This window comes from Gossypium arboreum, chromosome 8, assembly GCF_025698485.1.
Source record: "Gossypium arboreum isolate Shixiya-1 chromosome 8, ASM2569848v2, whole genome shotgun sequence".
Taxonomy (NCBI): Eukaryota; Viridiplantae; Streptophyta; class Magnoliopsida; order Malvales; family Malvaceae; genus Gossypium; species Gossypium arboreum.
The window spans coordinates 36,121,402-36,142,768 of record NC_069077.1 but is presented as its reverse complement, the minus strand read 5'-3'; the positions used below and the strand labels follow the sequence as shown (position 1 = coordinate 36,142,768).

General features: G+C 30.2%; 2 protein-coding genes across 2 annotated transcripts; one reads left to right on the top strand and one right to left on the bottom strand.

Annotated features, from left to right (window-relative positions):
- Nucleotides 1-6,205: 6,205 nt before the first annotated feature.
- Nucleotides 6,206-9,337, top strand: LOC108467903 (rho GTPase-activating protein 2). Its single transcript, XM_017768720.2, has 4 exons — nt 6,206-6,903; nt 7,652-7,772; nt 7,883-8,233; nt 8,342-9,337. The coding sequence occupies exons 1-4, from the start codon at nt 6,575-6,577 to the stop codon at nt 8,861-8,863; spliced, it is 1,323 nt and encodes a 440-aa protein (XP_017624209.1). The 5' UTR covers nt 6,206-6,574; the 3' UTR covers nt 8,864-9,337.
- Nucleotides 9,338-12,223: 2,886 nt separating this feature from the next.
- LOC108469034 (uncharacterized) lies at nt 12,224-13,272 on the bottom strand. The gene is made up of 2 exons (XM_053018229.1): nt 12,592-13,272; nt 12,224-12,347 (listed from the first exon to the last, which is right to left on the bottom strand). The coding sequence occupies exon 1, from the start codon at nt 13,060-13,062 to the stop codon at nt 12,601-12,603; it is 462 nt and encodes a 153-aa protein (XP_052874189.1). The 5' UTR covers nt 13,063-13,272; the 3' UTR covers nt 12,224-12,347; nt 12,592-12,600.
- Between the last annotated feature and the right edge of the window lie 8,095 nt (nt 13,273-21,367).

Genomic DNA, 21,367 nt, shown 5'->3' with positions numbered 1-21,367 from the left:
TAATTTTTTTCAGGTATTAAAACATGAGCATGTGACGACATCGGCGGCACCAGCCTGACGGCTAACGCAGATGTGACCCTTCAGTCACAAGCCCTTGTTTTTAATACCTGAAAAAAATTTAAAACACCAACTTTTTTTTTATTTCAACTTAAAAAAATTTTAAAAACTTTTTGGATACCGCCTGACACATCGGCAGCACTAATAAAAAATATTTTTTTCGATTTCTTTGTATACTGTTTAAAAAAATTAGTATTTTTGTTCTAAATATTAGTGCCGCTGATGTGTTAAGCGACACCTAAAAAATTTTTTTTTAAAAATTAAAATAAAATGGTGCCACCTATTGGGCAGGCGGCACCTGTATTGTACTGTTAATTTTGCTTATTCTCGTAAATATTATTTTTATTATCCTATTTTCGTATATATTTATTTATTTTACATTAATCATGTAAAAACCTAAAAGAATCTCAGCCACCGAGCTGATTATTTTATGCCTCCATTATATAATTTAAACTAAATAAATTTGTAATTTATACTTTATTTTATTACTAAAAGTTGAGTTTTGCTTTTATTTATTTATCTTAATTGTGTACTAATGACATTTTTTAAATAAACAAGAGTATTGATAACTACAAAATTTGCAGTAACTTGTGAGTGTTAGTTTTGTGAAGAATATATCAAACTATTTATGATCTTTTGTTTTAATATTACAAAAATAATTACCAACATATCATGTAAATTTCAATTCTATATATTAATATCAATATCAAGTATTTAGTACTATACCGATGAGTATGCTATTTTTCTATTAGTACCAGATTTAATTGGTATTAATCTATTTTAATGTACCATTTTAGATTTATCGTTATTTTTAAAAAAAATTAATATATATAAAATATTTACAGATAACAAATAATAAATAAATAAATAAATATAAAATCTAAAATACTAGTTAGTTATATAAAATATTAATAACCTTTCCAAATACAATCCATCATTAAACAAACTCAAAATAAATAAGTAAAAATATTCCATAAACTAAACAATAATATTATCCGCATACAACCATCCATAATTCAACAGATGCAAAATAATAATAAGATTACCTCATAGTATGCATATGTATATGTTAAGACTGAAAACTTATGCCTATTGATTACACAAACTCGAATATAAGTATGAAACACTGAAATATATAGATTTTTTCAGCATCTTTTAAGCATTAATTCATGCAAATTTTAAGTATTTTTTTATCAAATTTTGTGCTTGCGTTATAAAATAATTAAATTCAACATGATTTAAGACACATCTTGAAATTTAATTATTTTGATATTAAAGTTACGTAATTTTGTTAATTTTGAGCAGCTTTGCGCAATATTGCTGGGGCATCTTCGAAGTTTTAGCTGATTAATTAACAGCTATGGACGCCCGAAAAAATAATTAATTTTGGACTCCTACAATGCAATTGACCCAGCTCTCAATTATGGTGATTTAATTGGACAACTTTATGTAGGGAATGGGGCCCATAAAATTCAACTTGAAGGGGACGGATCCACAAGAGAGAGAGCAGTCCAAGTCGACCCAAATCAACTATTTTAAGCTGAAACAGCTAATTTAAACAATTGCAAAACTGCCCTAAACTTTTCCTCATATCCATTCCAACCCCTCCACTTCTTAAGCTTTCACATTCAAGCATCTAGCTAATTATAGCAAAACCACCCAACCCCTTTCTCCACAATATATGGCAGGAGAAATTCAAGGCTCCTAAATGCGATTTTTAGCGATCACCAACTAGTATAAATAGGACCTTTATTTGCCTTCCAAAGCATCCCATTCATTCTTCATTTTCTCTCCATTTGAGCTTCCTTTTCTCTCTTTTCCATACCATTTATCTTCCTCTTGAGAAAGAGTTTTGTGAGGCCTTGAGAGTAGCCATCATTCCACTATATTAAGGGTGCTTGGCTTCGTTGTGACAGCAAGACAGAAGATCCAAGGAGGGAGCAAGCAATTTATGCCTCGGGAACGTCCATAATCAACTAGAGTTTTTTCTTCCCTATTAATTTTTGTTCTTGTTCAATTCATAAACATGATTTCAACTAAGTTTTTCTCTTTCTAATATAATCATGATTACTTAAATTTATTAGTGTTAAAATGATCTGATTTTCATAGATTACTTTATTCAATTCTGTTAAAAGTTGTTTTGTGCTTTTAATCAATTTCTTATGCATGTTTAATGTAAAAGAGATGTATAAATTAATTTCCATAAAATCTTAATCAGATTTTAATTAATTGACACACTACAATCATGTGTGGATTGAATTTGTAATAATACCAAAATTATAATTACCTTACCTAACCCTGTAATATGTTTAGCTTATGAATTCTAAGTCTATTAAACATAAAAATATGTGAGATAGGTTTAATAAATAATTAAGCTAAATATTTTACTAATTTTGATTAGGGTTAATAAATGATCAATTTAGTCATGAAATTTCCATAACATCTTTAATCACAGGCATGCTAATTGTGATAAACTCTTTAACACTTGCATTTTTGTGTTCATTTTAATTTTATAATTTTTAGCATATTAAATTTGATAGTTAATTCGCTTTTATTTATTTGAATCACACTTTCAACTTTAAAGAGTGCTTAACAGTTTTGTCTTATTGAGACTGTATACCACTTGCACATTTCTATTGTTCCAGCAACCACTTTAACCAACAATACCAATTCTTCATTTATGTTGAAATAATGATTTTAAGTTAGCAATTTAATAGTAAAATTTAAAAGTTTTTGAATAAATTAGTTTCTCCATTTATGTAAATTAAGAGAAGCTAATTTTTTATTTTTATTTTGGAATTGATAAAATAGAGAGATGAAATATAAAAGTATATATTATATTTAACTTTGTTTTCCTTAATCATGATTTCCATTTCTAATGCCAACTGCAGTACCCTTAATTAAATATTGCTTATTGCTTTTTAAAGGGAAAATCATGACAGTGGTTGGATGGGCCCTTCAAAAGGGACACTGTTTAAAAAGTTAAGATAAAATTCTTTTGGGTTAAAACAAAAATTAATAAAGGGGTACAGTACAAATTTATTACTTTAATCTTACGTGACTGAAATAAATTTTTGCGGTTAAATTTGTTATTAGTCTATGTATTTTGTATAAGTTATGAATTTTGTCTATATATTTCAATTTGATTCATTTTCAATCCATATACTTTTTGATTCAGTCCTTATTAAATAGAAGTTGTTAAATTCATTAGGTTATGGTACTTCCAAAATCTAACATGACAGACATATTATTACACGTGTAATGTTATCCTAGATTGTTATCTGCACACATTACTCACAAAAAAAAATCTAAGAGCTAAAATTGATTAAATTAAAATACAAGAATTAAATGCACAACTTAAAAAATGTACAAGGACTAATAGAAAATTTTGACCAAATTTAGCAAATTGTTTAATCCGTGTAACTGTATCATTTTATATTTTTGTAGAGCATACTGTTCTGTTTTAAATGCTTAAACTTTATTAGTAAATTAGTCCCTAAACTACACTTCAATTTTACCTTGATCCTTAAAGATTTTTTGTCTACTTAAATTATCAATTTTGTGCAATTTCATCCAAAACGAATATGTTTTCCCATAAAAATACACCAGGTGTCATGTCCTTACTGGCTGCTTTTTTTTTTTGGTAAACTAGGATAAAATTAATAATTGAGGTGCCAGTAAAGATTAATCCGAATTTAGGGACCAAATTATGAATAAAACCATAATATGAGGTAATTGAAAGACATACAAAAAAAAGGAAGTAAACCTTATTGGAAATATAAAGTATCAAATCAAAGATTGTCCTTTTCCTTTTTATCCCAAGCTCCAGTCATTTTTTGTCAACGGCTCTATTTGCCTTTATTTAATTAATTTTATAATTAATTATATAATATAAATAAAATATATTAATTTTCCAATCAAAAGCATACAACATTGAAGAGCCAAATGTTGTTTTTTCAAGGATTTCTTTGGGAAATGAGTAATGTGTTTTCTTTTCTTTGTTTAATTATTGTTATTAGGGTTTTTTCATTAATTAATCTAAATTAGTAGTTTTTACCTTTTTAATTCTCATTCCTTAAAAATTAAAATAAATCAACTCTTGATTTTTTCCCCAAAATTAATATTTTATTAAAATTTAAAGACAAAACTTAATTAAAAAAACATAAACATCCTGTATTTTAATTTCTGTATAGATTAATATTTGTATTTTAAAAATACCACCCTATTATTAATGGTTTCAGATATCAAACAAATAAAAAGCTATTAGCACTAATTTTTTTTAATCTAATTGGTTTTTTTTTAATTTTATAAGTGATTTTATACTATATACATAAACTTTGATCCAATGTCTAATATCATATGTGAACTTTAATTACATGCAATTTTATATTTTAAAATTTGATTTAATTTTCACAAATCATTTACAATATTATCAAATTAGCACCATTTTACATTGATATATTATATACATAAATAATTATTTTGTTCCAATATAAAAATAAATGTATGTATTTATTTTTAAAACGTGTATAATTGAATTAAAATTAAAATTTTATATATACATATGAAAATCAATTAAAGTTCATATATCAAATATATGTTAAAGCAAATCTCATATATAAATTTGACATTTATCTTGATTTTAATTATAATTGTGACAGTAAAGATTAGTAAATCAATTATAAATAATAAACAGCAGGAAAGGCCTTGATCCTTAGATTATTGGTATAATGCCATTTTAGTCCTTTTAATTATAAAATATTAAATATAAGTCTTTTAAAATATATATTTTACCTTTGGCTTCCCATACTAATAAAATTTTATTTTGACTTCAATAACAAATTCCTAACTTTGTCCCCAATAAACACTAAATTGTGTCTCACTTATCTTACACTTATTAATTATCAATGGTGAAAAAACCTATGTCGAGTGTATATAATTTAAATAGACTGATAATTTTAAAAATTAGTAATAACTTATGGCATTCTCTGTTCATACCACTTGCACCAATCGAAAGTTCCCTTTCTCTTTTTCTTCTACAGTTTATTTTTTTTTCATGAAACAACTTTGAATGTCATAAATCTATAAACCAAACAACTTTCTTCTTTGATCTTCAGTATTGATCATCATATCGATTTGGATCTAACATATATTCTTCTACTTGTCAATGGGTACTGATCGACCGTACTAATTGTTATTAAGAGCTCGCTAGCCGAACTTTAAAATAATACTTAATAATCAGTGACTTAAATAAAAACTTTTGTATAATTTAGTGGCTTAAATGAGAATTTTTAAATGATTCAGTGATATTTTATAACTTTTAAAATTGAATCACCAAAATTTAAAGTTACTAATAATTTATTATTTAGATGTTGTTTACCTTTTAGATTATACTTATATCAATTTTTATGATTATTGTTATTATGTTTTAAATAAGTAAAGACAAAGAAATAATAAATATTATTGAATTAAAATTTTCAAATTTTAATATATTTTTAACATTTCAACTGTATTTGTCTATTATATTACATTTTTTTTCATATCACTATTAGTTAAGAAAATTTAACATTTGTCTATAATATTATATGAATTTGTTAAATTACCTGTAATTGAGTTTTTTTCTTTTTCTTTTGATATATCTTAAAACTAAATCAATTTTAATTTAACATGAATTTATTTATATGTGAATTTTTATTTTGAGTAAATTTTTTATAAAATTTTGATTTTAATTCAATTCTCTAATGATATATTTAATAATATAACCAAAAGTAATTAAACTTTTCGAGTCAAAACATATTAAGGGATAAAAATATTAGGTCAAATGCTATTATTAATCCTATACTCTCGATTTAATTTTTACATTTTAATTTTGTCAATTTATATATATTGATTTGGTCAAATTTAGTCTCTATACTTTTAGGTTTTGAAATTATAATATCAATCCAAAAGATAACAGTTAAATTTTATAAATTGTCTTGTATTATACATAAAGTTATAGATTTAATTCATGTTCTCCAATTGGATCCATTAACTGGTTTTTGCCAATAAAATATGAAAATACCAAGTTGATATAATGATTAGCAATACCAAACTTCGAAAATAGAAGAACTTAATGAATTTAACAATTACTATTTAGTGAAGACTGAAATTTTAAAAGTGATAAGTATATTATTAAAAATGACTAAATTAAAGTGCAGAGACTAAATCTACAGGCTACATATAATAGAGGGACTAAAAGAAAATTTTAACCAGAAAAGTCCGTATAATTGTGCGTTTTGGTACGTGGCATTCTCGAAATATTAGGACAACCACAAGGCCAAATGCAAATGTTCACTGTAGATAAAGTAAAAAGATAAAATTTGAAAAACAAGTGGCCGTTAGTAATAAATAAATAAATCAAACCTCTTTCACTTACAAACTCTCTTATACTTAAATGCAACACAACAAAAAACTCGTTACCAAATTTAAAACCTCGTGATTCTTAAGAGGGAAGAGAAATCCAAAGCCGATTGAGATAATGACTGCTCCAGTAATGCTGACCAAAGGAGGTGGCTGCGGTGGTGGTGGCAGTGGTAAGAAGCGAGGAGCTAAGAACTCCGTGGAAGAGCAGCAGCAGAACCAGATTTCCGTTGCGGCGTTGCTTTTAGCCGCTTTAAGGAAATCCATGGTGTCCTGTCGTGTTGATGGAGAAGATGAAGCGATGCATTCCGCCGTTAATAACATGGAAATCGGGTGGCCAACCAACGTACGACACGTAAGCCATGTTACCTTTGATCGCTTCAATGGGTTCTTGGGTCTTCCCCTTGAATTCCAAGTTGAGGTACCGGGCCGGGTTCCATCCGCTAGGTAATTTCTGCTTGTTGCTTCTTCTTCTTTTTTAAATATATTTCAAGCGTTTATTTTTTTTAAAATACAAATATGAAGTGCTAGAGTGAAAATTTTATGAATTGTCAATTTTTTAGAGGACTAGAAATGCAATTTACCATATTATTTTTTATGAAAATTTTCTTTCTCCTTTTTGTAACTAGAAACTTAAAAAGGAATCACCAGAAAGATATGCAAATTTTAATTAAACTATAATTTCTAGTTAGACCTTTATATATATATTTATATATAATTTTATAAAATAATAATTTCTATTTTATATATTGATATCTTTTGATTCAATGTTTTAGTCATTTTAAAAAAAATATCTACCAATATTTATTGTGAAAAATTTTGGATTTTCAAAGAAATTTTTTAAATAATTATCTGAATTCAATTTTAGGTTAAATTATCGTTTTGATGCCTTAGCATAATTAAGGCCGTTAATTATTTCTGTTAATATACTAACATGAATTTTTCTTTTTTAACACAAAAAATACATTTCAGATAAAAGAGGTGCTTTTAAAAAAAAAAATTCAAAATTTTAACCAAATTTGAACTATCTAATGGGATTATAAAAAAATGGATTAAATTATGGCAAATTAAAGTACAGGGACTAAATCCCAAATTTGAGCATTGTAGAAGGACCAACCAGAATATCCTCTTTTATCAATTTTCTCTATATTTTAACCACGTAGTCCTAAATTGCAAATATATTTTTTCTTTGCAGCGCGAGTGTGTTTGGGGTCTCAGCGGAATCAATGCAATGCTCATTGGATCCAAAAGGGAACAGCGTCCCCACTATACTGTTGCTGATGCAGAAGCGGCTTTATTCACAAGGAGGGCTTCAGGTTTTCATTATTTTCATTTTAGTCCCAGCTTTAGTACTTAGTATTTACATCTATATGCAATTACCCTGGTTAAATGATGTTATTGCTGTTTAATTTGTTCTTGTTTTCAGGCAGAAGGGATTTTCAGGATAAATCCTGAGAACAGCCAAGAGGAGCTTGTAAGGGATCAGTTGAACCGTGGCATTGTGCCGGATAATATCGATGTTCATTGCCTTGCAGGCCTTATCAAAGCCTGGTTCAGGGAGCTTCCTGCAGGTGTGTTGGATGGACTTTCCCCAGAACAGGTTCTTCATTGCGATAACGAAGAGGAGAGCGTTGAGCTCGTGAAGCAACTGAAGCCAACGGAAGCCGGATTGCTCAATTGGGCAGTCGATCTTATGGCAGATGTCGTAGAAGAGGAGGAAACGAACAAGATGAATGCAAGGAATATTGCTATGGTTTTTGCACCAAATATGACTCAGGTATATATATATATATTTGGGACATTGTTGGATTAAAGATTGTAATTAAAAACTGCTTTTGTAAAAATAGAGCATTTGATGTTTGATTGTTTTCCTCTATTGGAACAGATGTCCGATCCGTTGACGGCTCTGATGCATGCTGTTCAAGTAATGAACTTGCTCAAGACCTTGATCATGAAAACGCTACGAGAACGAGAAGAGACCGCGAGTTCATCTCATTCATTCGATCATCATACAGACGAGGAGTTCGATTGTCGTAGTTTAGATGAGATGGATATGAGCTGCGAAGGGCCTATATCTGATTACGATAATTCCCTTTACGGTAACTACAGCGGAGATAACGAGGAAGACGGAGTAGAGGCATTCGGTGAAATAGAGGAATGCTTCTTGAGGCAACCGGATGATGAGAATAACAAGGACGCCACCTATAGTTTTCTGGAGAAACCATCTGATGGATCACATACTAGTACTCCTCCAGGAAGTTGGACGGGCTGCAATCTCGAGTCCAGCATTTCATTTACCGATAGCAAGAATGAGAATTCGGGCTCAACTACAAGTGATGGCAAGGACAATGATGGTGTGGATATGATAGACAAACTAGTCGAGTCTACAACACTCAACGTTATTTAGAACAATACAATCCTTTCGATCACAGTTGCTTTGGTAAATCGATAAAGTTGGGTTTTGGTTGAAATTCAGGTAGGGGAAGTATTGGTTTTCTGGGAATTGTTTGTTTGAATCATTGGTTCAGCGAGGGCTGAACTTTGTTGTGTGTTAGTGTTGTTTTCGGCATGTCCCGGAATTCTAACATCGACTGGATTAAGATTGGATAAAATCGGGTCCGATGTTAATGTACTTGTATAATAGCATCTAGGAAGATGTGCAAAACTAGGGAGTTACAGGGAAAGGTGTAATGTTTTAGATATGGTTGATTTGTAGTGAATAGAGGTCCATCTAAAGTCATTTAGACTTGGTTGTGCACTAGCTAATTTCAGTATGTAATTGTCTTATAATCTCCTTTCTAGCAATCTATGATCATATATGTTGTTGGGATTTTATTAATTTTTATTTTAAATATTTATATTAGGATATCTTTGTTTAAAATTATGTTATATAGACTCAATTGCTTCTTAATCTAATGACAATATAAAACCAACCAAAAATAGAATTGAAGGAACATATATATCAATATTTCATTCAAAACTAATGAAATTTTAACGTTTAAACCTCAGACTTTTACTAAACGTCGTAGCCAATCGCATTCTTTTTTTTTTTTAATTATTAATAATTATATTTAATATTTTTATATTAAATTTATGTTGGGGAGAATGTTGGAAGCAAATTAAATTAGTTAATATTAAATGGATTAATTTAGTTTATATATCATTAAAATAATAAAATAAGATCAAATTTTAACAGAATTAATATTTATTATTTATTGTTTAACGGAGTTAATATTTTGAAGTTTTTATGGTTTTATAAATAATACTTTTGTTTGGAGTTGAATTGCAAATAATAAATAAATAACATTTTGTCATTTTTACATAATAAATGTTAACTTTGTTACATATTAGTCTTATTTTATTCTTGGGTAAACTACTCGTTAGTCACCTTAAAATAGTATCATTCTTATTTTGGTCACTCTAAAATTTCTTGTTGTCAATTTAATCATTGTTGTTACAAAATTTTATTCAAAATGGTCACCTAACCATTATCTCATTAACGAATTGCTAATTGGACCTACCATGTCAGCCTTTTTTCACTAAAAAAAGGACAAATTAAAAATTATTTTTTAATCCTTTAAAAATTATAAAATTTCATTCATCTTCCATTTGGCTAAACTTTCTCCAAGCTAGGAGTGTTCATAATTCGGTTAAAATCGAATTAACCGACTAAAATGATCTAATTCAGTTAATCGATAGTCAGTCGATTAATAATTTTTTTTTTAAAATTTGGTTACCAGTTAATTGGGTTCGAGATTTCATAATTAACCGAAATAAATAATATATATTATATATAATTGTTAACTTTTTGTTTGGTTGTTAATTTTAAGATTTATGTAGTGTTTTTAATGTTTTATTTATTGTTTTCACTACTATTTAAAGTTTTTGAACTATTAAAAAATAAAATAAACATTAATATTCTTGTTATATATTTTATACTTATTTTAATCAAGAGACAAAAAATATAAATTTCTAACAGAATATTTTGATTTGATTAATGTATTAAAAAACCTTCAATTTAATTAACAATTAAAGAATTATTATAGTTTGAATAATAAGAGAATACACCGTTTCAACACCTCTACTCCATGCGCATCAAACCTCAAAAGCACACCCTCAACCAATTCCCCCTTACCATCATCTGGTTCGAATAAACCGATTTCGGGACATGAGAAATGTTAAAACAAAATCCGAATCTTTTCGCCTCTTTGCTTTCTTCTTCACAGAACTTGCTCCAGCTGACTTGTGTTTATGGTTGCCATTGCCGGAAGCTGGTGCTGGTTCGGCTCTAACCGACAGAGCGGAACAGCAGTTGAATTGAAGTAATTTTGGTTAAGGCCAGGCGTAGATTGGGATACTTGTTTTTACTAAAAGGGAAAAAAGGTGAAAACCCCGACGGGAAACAAAAACACCATTCATTACTTTCGAAATACCCATTTCATTTTCCTCAACCCTAGACATGTTCGCGTGAACCAAATTTACACAAAAATCAGGAATTTTAACCAAAAAAATTGCCTTTTTCCTCAAAAACAAGAAATACCCATTTCATTTTCCTCAACCCCAGACATGTTCGTCCACAAAACCAGTGTCCTCTGTCAAACAAAATTACACAATAATCAAGCTTTTCAACTTCTTTTTCCCTTCTTTCAAGTCTCTTCACTTTACCCTCTTTTTTGCACGAAATTAAGCTCCCGTTTTAACCAAAATTAAACAAAAAATTAGGGGTTTTATCCAAAAAAATAAAAGAAAAAGAAAAAAAGAGATGAGTATGAATCAGTTTACTCAGATCGATCAATCTGGGTTCCAATCCAGCGGTCGGCTAGTATGCCCATACAGATGCCATTGAAAGGGAAGCAAAGGGAGGACGACCACCATCATGGAAGATGACGTTGGTTCAAAAGATTAACTTAAAATTTGTATCTTTTAAAGGGACTAAAAGAAGAAATTTTCATTTTACAAAATGTTCAACAATTGGTTGAGAGAACATTTTGAACAATTGTATAATTAAATTTAAAAAAAAAAAAAAAAGAGTCAAAATAGGAAGTGATATTATATTAAGAGTAAGTAAGAAGATAGTTGAAGCTTGATTCTTTTAAATAGTACATTTAATAATATAGGAGTTAATATGATTTAGTCCCGACATCACGAGTACTTTTCACATATATAATGTGGGGTAAAGTTAAAAGAAAATGAAGAGTGAAAATCTACTATTTTACCCCAACCCCTTGTTATTGCAGCAACCTTTGGTGTTTGAAAGTAAGTTCTCAGCTGCAATCATTTAAGTAGAAGGTTTTTAATCTCTATGAATTTAATGTGGAAACTCACTGAGTTGAAGGTTAGCTTCAACTGCAATGTTAGTTCAACATGCATTAAATAATAATAAAAAAATGTATAAAGTTGAAAAGATTTATTAAAATAATAAGGTGATTTTGTCTTTTTTAACCTATATTCTGCTTCCAATTCTATTAACCAAAACACTATAAAGAAGGCATGTAAATTTTGGGAATTATGTGATTTTAGAGTTGGGGTTCAATTCTAATCACTCTCCCCATTTTATAAAACAATAATAAAATCTAATGTCACTTAAATTCAAATTACTACCCACTCCCAATTCATATGTTTAGATTAACCAAATGTTTCACTTTTTTTTTTTTAGTGTTACCAAATAAATAACTTCAATTTTAGTTTTTGATACCAATAGATATTTTTATCAATATTTACAAATATTTATATTTATCACACACCATTATCAAAAAAAGAAAGTAAATCTAAAACTTACTGCATTTTTGTTACATTTATTCATAATTTGAATCCATATCAGAAAATGCCAGAAATATTCATTGCCTGGCTGCTCCACCTCTCCATTTCAGATTTGCAGCAAACTTTATTAACTGCAAAATTAAATTTATGAAAGAAATAAACATCTATTGATTCATTTGATTTTCTTTTCCTTATAAAATCATGTTTATATATTTACAATTAGCATCAATTTCAATTTTTTAAAAAATAACGAAAAACCTAAGAGGCGAAAGAACTAAAAAATATGGTGATATGTAACAAAAAGAAAAAGACGACTGATGAATGCTTGTTTAGCTAGCGAGAAAAAAAAAATAAGAACCAAAAAAGGAAGAAAACCCAGATTTTCTAGGAAGCCAAACAAGTTTCCCAAAAAAGCCTGTTCTTTTCCATCTCATTCATGGTTTCGCTTGAGTTTGAGTTTTCAGCTGATGAAGAGGATTTCTTTTCTTTCCCCACACCAACTCCTTTAATACGTTGATCATCCCTGCAACTTTTTTTATACAATTGAACCTCCTTTTGCTCCACCACCCCATCGTCATCGTCGTCATCATCTTCATCATTGACACCTTCAACAACATTTGCAAATTTGTTTTTTAAGCTACCACCAACCTCTCCAACACCATGAACAACATCAGGTGCAATATCACAGCTACATGACTCGGCATCATCATCATCACCATCATCATCGTGACTGATATCAACCATGGCTGGATCGGAACTACAACCAGATTCCGAATCGCCGGTGGCCTCGAAGAGCAAGAAAGAAGACACGTCAACAACTTTACTTCTTCTTCTTCGGATACCCATTAATAATCTGTAATTACCAAACCGCAAAAAACAAAACGGAAATTCAAAAGAAAATTTTTATTGGTACTGACTTTGGGTTATTTAAGCCTTTGCTATATACATCAGAAAGTTTCATAAGTAATAATTAAAAAATAAATAAAATAGAAGGAGGGAAGGGTGGGCTACTATTGCTATTGCTACCGTGTTTGACGCATTGGAAAATTTTATTATAATGAAAAAGAAAATTTTGGTTTCTAGAAGGAGATAAATATACGCTAACGCAACGGTTGATATTGATAGAATCACAGTTCAGACCAGAGTAGGCCAGGTCCCACCCTTCTAGAAGCTTAACAATCACATAAATATCAAATCTTCTAGAACCCCACGTTCCTAATTATATATTTTCTCTCATTTATTGTTTTTATTATTATTATGGCAGTTTCTTTTTTTGTTTTATTTAAAGAATAAAATACTTTTTAAAAATTACTTTATTAGGTTAATTTTTGAGAAATTTACAAGAATAAATTGATTTAATGAAAACACTTTTAGCTGAAAATATTTTCAGGTGAAATGTAGAAAAATACTTTCAACTAGAAACGCTTTTATCGTGTTGCTAATAAAATACTCTAAGTAGAACGCGTTTTTGCCAACTCATTTAAAAGCGTTTCCAGTTGGAAGCATTTTCCCCAATAGCAACCCCCCAATGGCTACTTTCCCCACAGTTAATTAAAATAGCCGTTGGCACTCATCACCCCCAACAACTACATTTTTCGAAACCCTATAAAACCCCCTTACTTTATTTCCACAAATTTCACTCATATATCTCTCAAAATTCACAAATCACTCTAAGAAATCTATCAAATTCTCTGTTAAATTCTTACTTCAATTTTATTTCTCTCTAAATTATATTTTTATCAAAATTATCTTAATATTTTTGCAAATAAATTTTTATTAAAATTAATTCTTATTTTTCAAGATTAGAAATGGATGGATCTCTAATCCATTTTGATGACAAGCACATTTTCGTTGATCAATTGCAAGTGGTAAGAATATTTTTTGATATATTTCAATGTTTAATTTTTTTGTTTCATTGTTATATTTAAATTTAATTTTTTTTCGTAAATGTGCGAAAGATTGAATTTTGGAGTGTTATATTCGTAATCTACCCACTCCTCAATCACCCTTGATTGAACTATACTTGAGGGAAACCGATTTTTCGCACATGGCCCTTGTAGGTTGGGGGTGTAAGTTGGACCCAACACTCGTAAGTGTGTTGGTGAAATGGAGACCGGAGATGCATACATTTTATCTTTCATGCGGTGAGTGTACTATCACTTTGGAGGACGTGTAGTTACAGTTGCGGTTATCGGTGGATGAGTCGGTAGTCACTGGGTCAATTCACGTGGCCGATTGGAGAGGTGCATGCGATGAACTTTAGGGTTTGGTTTTGGAGACGATTTATGAGGTAGGACCAAAATGAGTTGGTTAAGAAGAAACTACGAAGGGCTAGATGAGGATTTAGTTGAAGTCAAAAGAGAACAGCACGTTCGGGCGTACATCCTTCAAATTATCGGGGGTATCCTAATTCTAGATAAGTCACAAAATCTCATCCATCTAATGTCGCTGCTGAAACTTGTCAACTAAGAACTCAGTTGGGGGTCCGTTGTGTTGGCGATATAATACTGGGAAATGTGTCGAGCGATGCAATCATATAAAATTAAAATTGGTGTTTGCATTCTACTATTGCAATCATGGGTGCAGTACCAATTGCCATTTTTACTGTCCTCGAGTGGACTACCTATACACATTCTCACTCGTAACAAGGTAAAATTCATCAGATGATATGATGTCCATAATAAAATTAATTTAAATATTATTATGCTAACAAATTATTTCAATAGGTGGAACCATGGGTCGAGTTACATAGGATTATCGAATAAGCTGTGAGAAATATGACTTCTATTGGAAACGAATGTGTGAATTTATTTAAGTTTAAATTATATTGTATTAATTAAAGTAGTTGATTAGATATTTTGTAGTATATATGTATAACTAAAGTTTTGATTATTTTAATATAGTTTGAATGGACACCAAATGAGGATTCGACAATTTGAGAATGCATTACTGAGGAATTCTTTGTGAATCTGAACATCTAGCACGTGAAGGTGTCATTGGTAGTGTATGCTACTGTCGAGATGCACGAGTCGGATAGAGTGTTGCAGCAGTTTGAGTTCTAACAATCGATTCCCGTGGCACCTTAAGACCTTGATGATCTGCATCGTATCAACTTGTGAGAGCAGACGGATGAGAATTGACTGGTATTCTACGCCTAATATATCAACATGTGGAATAATAGGTACGATTTCTTACCTACTCGCGAGGCTATTATTGTTCCGAAGTTAGCTCTAGAGTACATGCCATGGTTTAGGATCTATGGTAAGCGATACTTGTACGGGGAATAGGCAAGGGGTCGAAAATTGCATACGAGGAGGCCACAACAAGCCTCTATACATCCAAGGACTGACGAGGGGGGTCCATCATCAGTAACTACGCAAGAATCGGCACCGAAAATTGCACCACTAATTGTTGTACCACTCACTGGTCAGTATAAACCGTCTTATTCTGGTGCGTATACTAACCCTACCATTTTTAACACAAGCATCATATATTCCACCACATTTTTTTGCTTCTACTGTTATCCCAAGTTTTGTTTTTGGAGCTCCGTCCTTGATGTATTACACACCCATGCCATCTCTATTTCCAACGATGACGACGTATAGGTTGTTTATGTTTCAGGTACCGAACGAGAGTCCACTCGTTATGCCATCGGTGTATGGGATACAACATAGTTATACTTATTCACCGTTTTTAATGCAAACACCTTCGAGATTATTGTTCTACCAAGGTGAATCATCTTCCCAACCACCTATTCCTAGACCGAAAGATGCACAGTGGCAATCGAGGATACAAAAATCGTAATCAACCAAAGGCGAAAAAGATAACCTACTGAGACCAAAACCCCAACTAGAGGTTGAACCAATAAGGAATCTGATATGCAATCATTGACCACCCTGATGTGGCACAAATTTTGACTGATTTCTTTTATCATTTTATCAATTTTTTTTTGTATAGGTATATTTTTATTATTATGTTTTTAAAAGAATATGGTTTTTCATTCAAGTTGGTATTTGTTATCATTTCACATAATTAAAGTTGGTATTTGCTCATTTTACAAAATTAAAGTTAATATCTGTTATAATTTCACAAAACCACACATTTATAGATTACAATAAAATTAATGTTTTCTAGTCTGCACCGTCCATTCGATTTGGACATGACGACATTGTGTGGCCCGATTTCTTACACCACCCGCATAACTTCAGTTGGTTTGTCTTCTCTTGAATATTCATGTTGCATATTTGAGTTGACATTGATCAACCTTTTGGTTTGTGATGCAATGACCTATCGAGTAACAACTTAAATGGAGCGCTCGGTATAGGTGGCCACATACATTCATCTGGGACCAGTGGGGAAACATGTCTCCACACGTTGTACAAGTTTTCTAATTTGTACACTTCGTCCACAAAACTAATGGGGTCTAAGCGTTGATTGCTATATGCTACAATTGCATGAGTCATGGAAAACGGAGTGCGTCAAGTCTCCTACAATTGCAAGTCTATTGTCTCAGGTGTATATTTTCACTCCCTCGGCAATACTTTCGTTCGATCTGTCAAACTCTATTATGTTACCCGAAACCTATGAAGCATGGACATGGACACACAATAAGGGTACGACACGATACAGACACGATGACACGGTAATGTTTAAAAATGAAGACACGGATAAAAAATATTTTTAATATTTATATATATTTATGTTAAAATACTTGATGTAAATGAAAATATTGATATTTTCCATTAATATATAATCAATTCTTTTCCATTAAGTTCTCTTGTCATTACATAAAATATGACAAAACATAGCAATACAATTTTCAAGTTCATTACACAAAACATGTCATATCAAATCTAAATTTGAGATTCAACCTATATCCTTAAGAAGACTTGTACAAAAAGAAGCAAAAAGAGAGTAATTTTATTGTTCATTTCATAGCATTAGAAAATTTCATTTCTTCTTCTTCATTGGCAAAAATTACCATCTCCATATCTGGTTCATCAAGATATAAGCTAGCAACTTCAAGAACTCCAACTCCTTCAAATGAGTTAAATACATTACCTTCAATATCCCACATCCTGTTCTCTACTTTTTTATGATGAAGAGTATTTATTAATAGTAATCAAAGATTAGCATGCATAAATACTAAATCTTCGGCATGTTGAGGATTAATCTTATTTCTCATAATCGAATGGATAAACAAATATGTACTTCAATTTCTCTCATAACAAGATGATGATGAAGGTTGTCTAAGAAGTTTCAAAGTTGAGTTTTGGAGCAAATGTATTGAAGCCTTTTAAACTAACCACCAAGACTTGAGATCGAAAAGCCATCTATTTTGTAGTGAATCAAATGAAATAAAAACATCTAGTGCTCCCGAAAATCTTGCAAACTCTTAGAAACCTATCTTTCTTTCTTTGGTAGAAAGAAAATATCTTCTTAAGCACTTATTCATTTCGTCTGAGATTGCTACATCTTTATGTGGAGGAAGATGATTTGGAACCTCATTAAGCTAATCGCTACAATAATACTTATGTAAACAAATAAATTTTAATTTTTTATTTGATAATAAATAAAACAAGTATAAAAGAATAAAAACAAGCATAAATGGAATATATGCTATCTAAGTTTACCTTGGATTTAAAGAATGAGCCATACAATGAAGTGGAGTATTGCTCTTAGTCCATTGTTCAATAAGAATATCATATGCCACTTCATTAAAGATTGATTTTTCCTCTCCTTTCTTCCCTTCATACCTATAAATACTTATCTTCACCTTTTCAATCATTTCATCTCATATCTCATAAACCAAGTGAAGAATATGCATGTACATGTCCATAATTTGAAGCATATCATATATAGGTCCCTTAAAAGAAATGATATAATCAACCTTATCCCACCAAAGGTCATCCAAAATTTTTTCCTTTACCAAAGAGGCTTTAGAAACATCATCTTCTCTATAAGTAGACCATTCATCACTAATAACCATATTTTGAAGATCCCATTTAATGAGCTTAAGTCTTTTCAACATCACAACCATAGAAACAAATCGAGTATCCACTACGATAAATAATTTCAAAGGCACAATAGAATTAAATATTGCCAACCTCATAGAGTGATTCATTATGAAGTTTCTTATAAAGATAGCATCAACAACATTATTTATCCAACACAAAACATCATATGTAACCTTATTCTTTTCGGTGTTTTTTGTAGCACACATATTTTTAAGAGCAAGATTAAGAGTATGTACCATACAAGGTGTCCAAAAGATATGAAGATGTTGTGTCTCTACTAATTGATTCCACGGCTTTACAAACCGACGCATTGTCGATTATCACTTGAAAAACATTTTGTGCTTCAACCTCAATTATGACATCTTTAATTAAAGTTGTTACATAAAGCTTATCATTATACTCCTTTTCATAATTGATGACTTTCAAGAAAATAGCTCCATCTTCAGAAACAACAATAAAGTTAATCAATGGTCGTCTTCATGCATCTATCCATCCATCACATACAAGACTAATACCTTTTCCCCTCCACATTCCCTTTATAGGTTGTAACAACTTCTCTATGTTTGCTCGCACTTTTTCCAACAATATAATACTTAAGGCATTATACCTTAGAGGTATATAACTCGGAAACAAATTTTTACTAGCTAAGGTGGATGCATTAACATAATGAGGGTTCCTAACTAGATGAAAAGGCAATCCACCTGAATAAAACATTTAAGCAATTTTTCTATCTAAATTCTCTTGAGCAGCAAGGTTTAACAATTGTTCTAAAGGGTCTTTTCTTCTTTTAGAACCTAAATTATGCCCTTAAAGTGATGTTGTGTTTGGTCTAAAGGAAAATGCTAGTGTTTGAGAACTAGGTGACAATGGGATTATTTTTGTTTGCAACTTGATTTTTGCATCTTTAACTATTTTTTGCATTTCAGCAAGATGTTGTAGTGTTACTTTAGGACACACTCGAATTCTTTACCAATTTAGTTTCAATAAATGTGCTTTAACCCTAGAGTATGGCCCTTTAAATGTAGCATTGCAAAAATTACACACAAACCTAACATTCCCGCCTCCTTCAACAGTTTTTGATAATTTACTAACATATCTCCAAAATGAGTGTTACTAATGTCATCTTGAGACACACTAGTATTAGTAACATTATTTGATGAGCCAACACTTCCATTACCACTTTAAGATGTCATAATTAAAACCTAAAGTATTAACAAAAAAAAAAAAATCAATGTATACTTCAAGAGTGATCATCACAAATTAATTATTTAACATACAAATATACAAAAAAAGTAACTAAACAAATAAAATAATGTAACCCATTCAAACTTATCATAAAAAATGGCAACTCATTCAAAACATAAAAAAAATAAAATATTAAACTTACCTTCAATTACTTCAAACTTCCATGTCTCTTGAAAGTAGGAAAATGAAAATAAGAGTGATGAATGTTTAAAATATATTTTGAAATGTGATAAATGGAAATGTCAAAGGCAGTAAAGCAAGTATAAAGCTCGAAAGCTTATCAAATAAGCTAATTTGTTTTAGTTTTTATTTTACTATTTTGATTGGCTATTTAATGTTTTAACTTTTTAGTCTTTTCAATGTTTACATAGGCTGATAATAAAACTCAGTGTTTCATTAATAGTCTGTTAGTAAAACTTAACGTTTCATTAATAGGAAACCTTAAACTTCATGTTTCTTCTTTATATCATATTCTTCCCATTGTTGACTCTTCATCTGCTACTTTTGAAAGCTAAAGTTTTAGCCATCGTCTGTCAGCCACCATCTACTTTTCTTGCATTTTTCACGTTTCCTTTTTAGAAACCCATATCGAGACCGTGTCTGACCTTTTTTTTAACGTATTCCAACATTGCTTGTACGTATCCAATGAGTGTTTGTATAACAGCCCGTTTTTAGTCAAATCAAAAAAATAGTTTTGGAACCACAAATTTGAATTCAAAATATTTATTTTAATATGATTTTAATGATTTCAGCATGGCTGAATGATTGTGCGAAAGTTTCTTTTAAAAATTTTATCGTTTGATTAGTTAATTTGATAAAAAGGACTAAATAGCATAAAGTGTAAAACTTGTGTTCTATTAGCTAAAGGTGTCTAATAGCTATGGAACATTAAAGTAAAGGTCCTTAAGTCTTAATTAGCCCACAATGGAGTTAGTGGAAGTTAGTGGCTTGGTATTTATGTGAATATTAAAGTTATTAAAGGTTAATTGTGTAAATTGGTTATTAAAGGTGAATTAATTAAAACAAATGCCATTAATTTCATTCATCTTCTTCCTAAAACATTAAAAATTGATTTTCATAAGGAGAAAGGAGGCTATGGTTCGACCAAGACTTTTATTCTCAATTAGATACGATTTTTATCCCATTTTTAATGATTTCTATATTTTTGTGATGGTTGCAACTAGTTCTAGCTAGCCTAGGGACAATTTTGCAAAACTGTTAAAGATTTTAAAAGTTGCCTGATGCGTGATATTCGTAACAGGTTTTAAAAATTTATAAATAAATCATTCTTGAGACTAACTTATTATCACGATTAAGGCAAGTGTACCTATCAAACAGTAGTATAGTTCAGCAAGACCGGATTGTCAAACCCAAAGGAACTACGAGTACTAGTATTTACTTCCTTTTTATTATCTAGCTTAAAAATTAAGAGGTTTGGTTATCTAAACTAATTACTAACTAAGAATGCACAGAAAGAAAATTTGGGAAAATACTTTTGGGAAAATTCGATTGATTAAGACAATACCTAAGGAAAAATCCGTCTAGACTTCACTTGTTATTTGACTCTGAATCAGACGATTTATTCATTTGACTTGATCCGTAGAAATCCCTAAGTTATATTATTATCTCTCTCGAGACTAATAATGTCTAAACCTAGGTTGAATAATTGAAATCTCTTTCTAATTAACACCCTAGAATTGCATTAACTCGATCTATGGATTCTCTTATTAGGTTTCACCGTAATCCGGCAAATCTTATCACCCTATCTCTAGGCGTGCAATCAACTCCGCTTAATTATGATGAATTTACTTTTAGACGGGGTCTATTCCTCCTCTGAATAAGAGCTTAACTTGAATCAATATCCTGGAATATCAAAACAAGAATTAAGA

What these genes read in the sequence shown, in the direction of transcription:
- LOC108467903 (XM_017768720.2), top strand. Translation starts at nt 6,575, where the DNA reads ATGACTGCTCCAGTAATGCTGACCAAAGGAGGTGGCTGCGGTGGTGGT. An exon ending in GGCCGGGTTCCATCCGCTAG is followed by an intron (nt 6,904 to 7,651) that starts GTAATTTCTGCT and finishes TTTTCTTTGCAG; the next exon opens with CGCGAGTGTGTTTGGGGTCT. An exon ending in ATTCACAAGGAGGGCTTCAG is followed by an intron (nt 7,773 to 7,882) that starts GTTTTCATTATT and finishes TCTTGTTTTCAG; the next exon opens with GCAGAAGGGATTTTCAGGAT.
- LOC108469034 (XM_053018229.1), bottom strand. Translation starts at nt 13,062, where the DNA reads ATGGGTATCCGAAGAAGAAGAAGTAAAGTTGTTGACGTGTCTTCTTTC.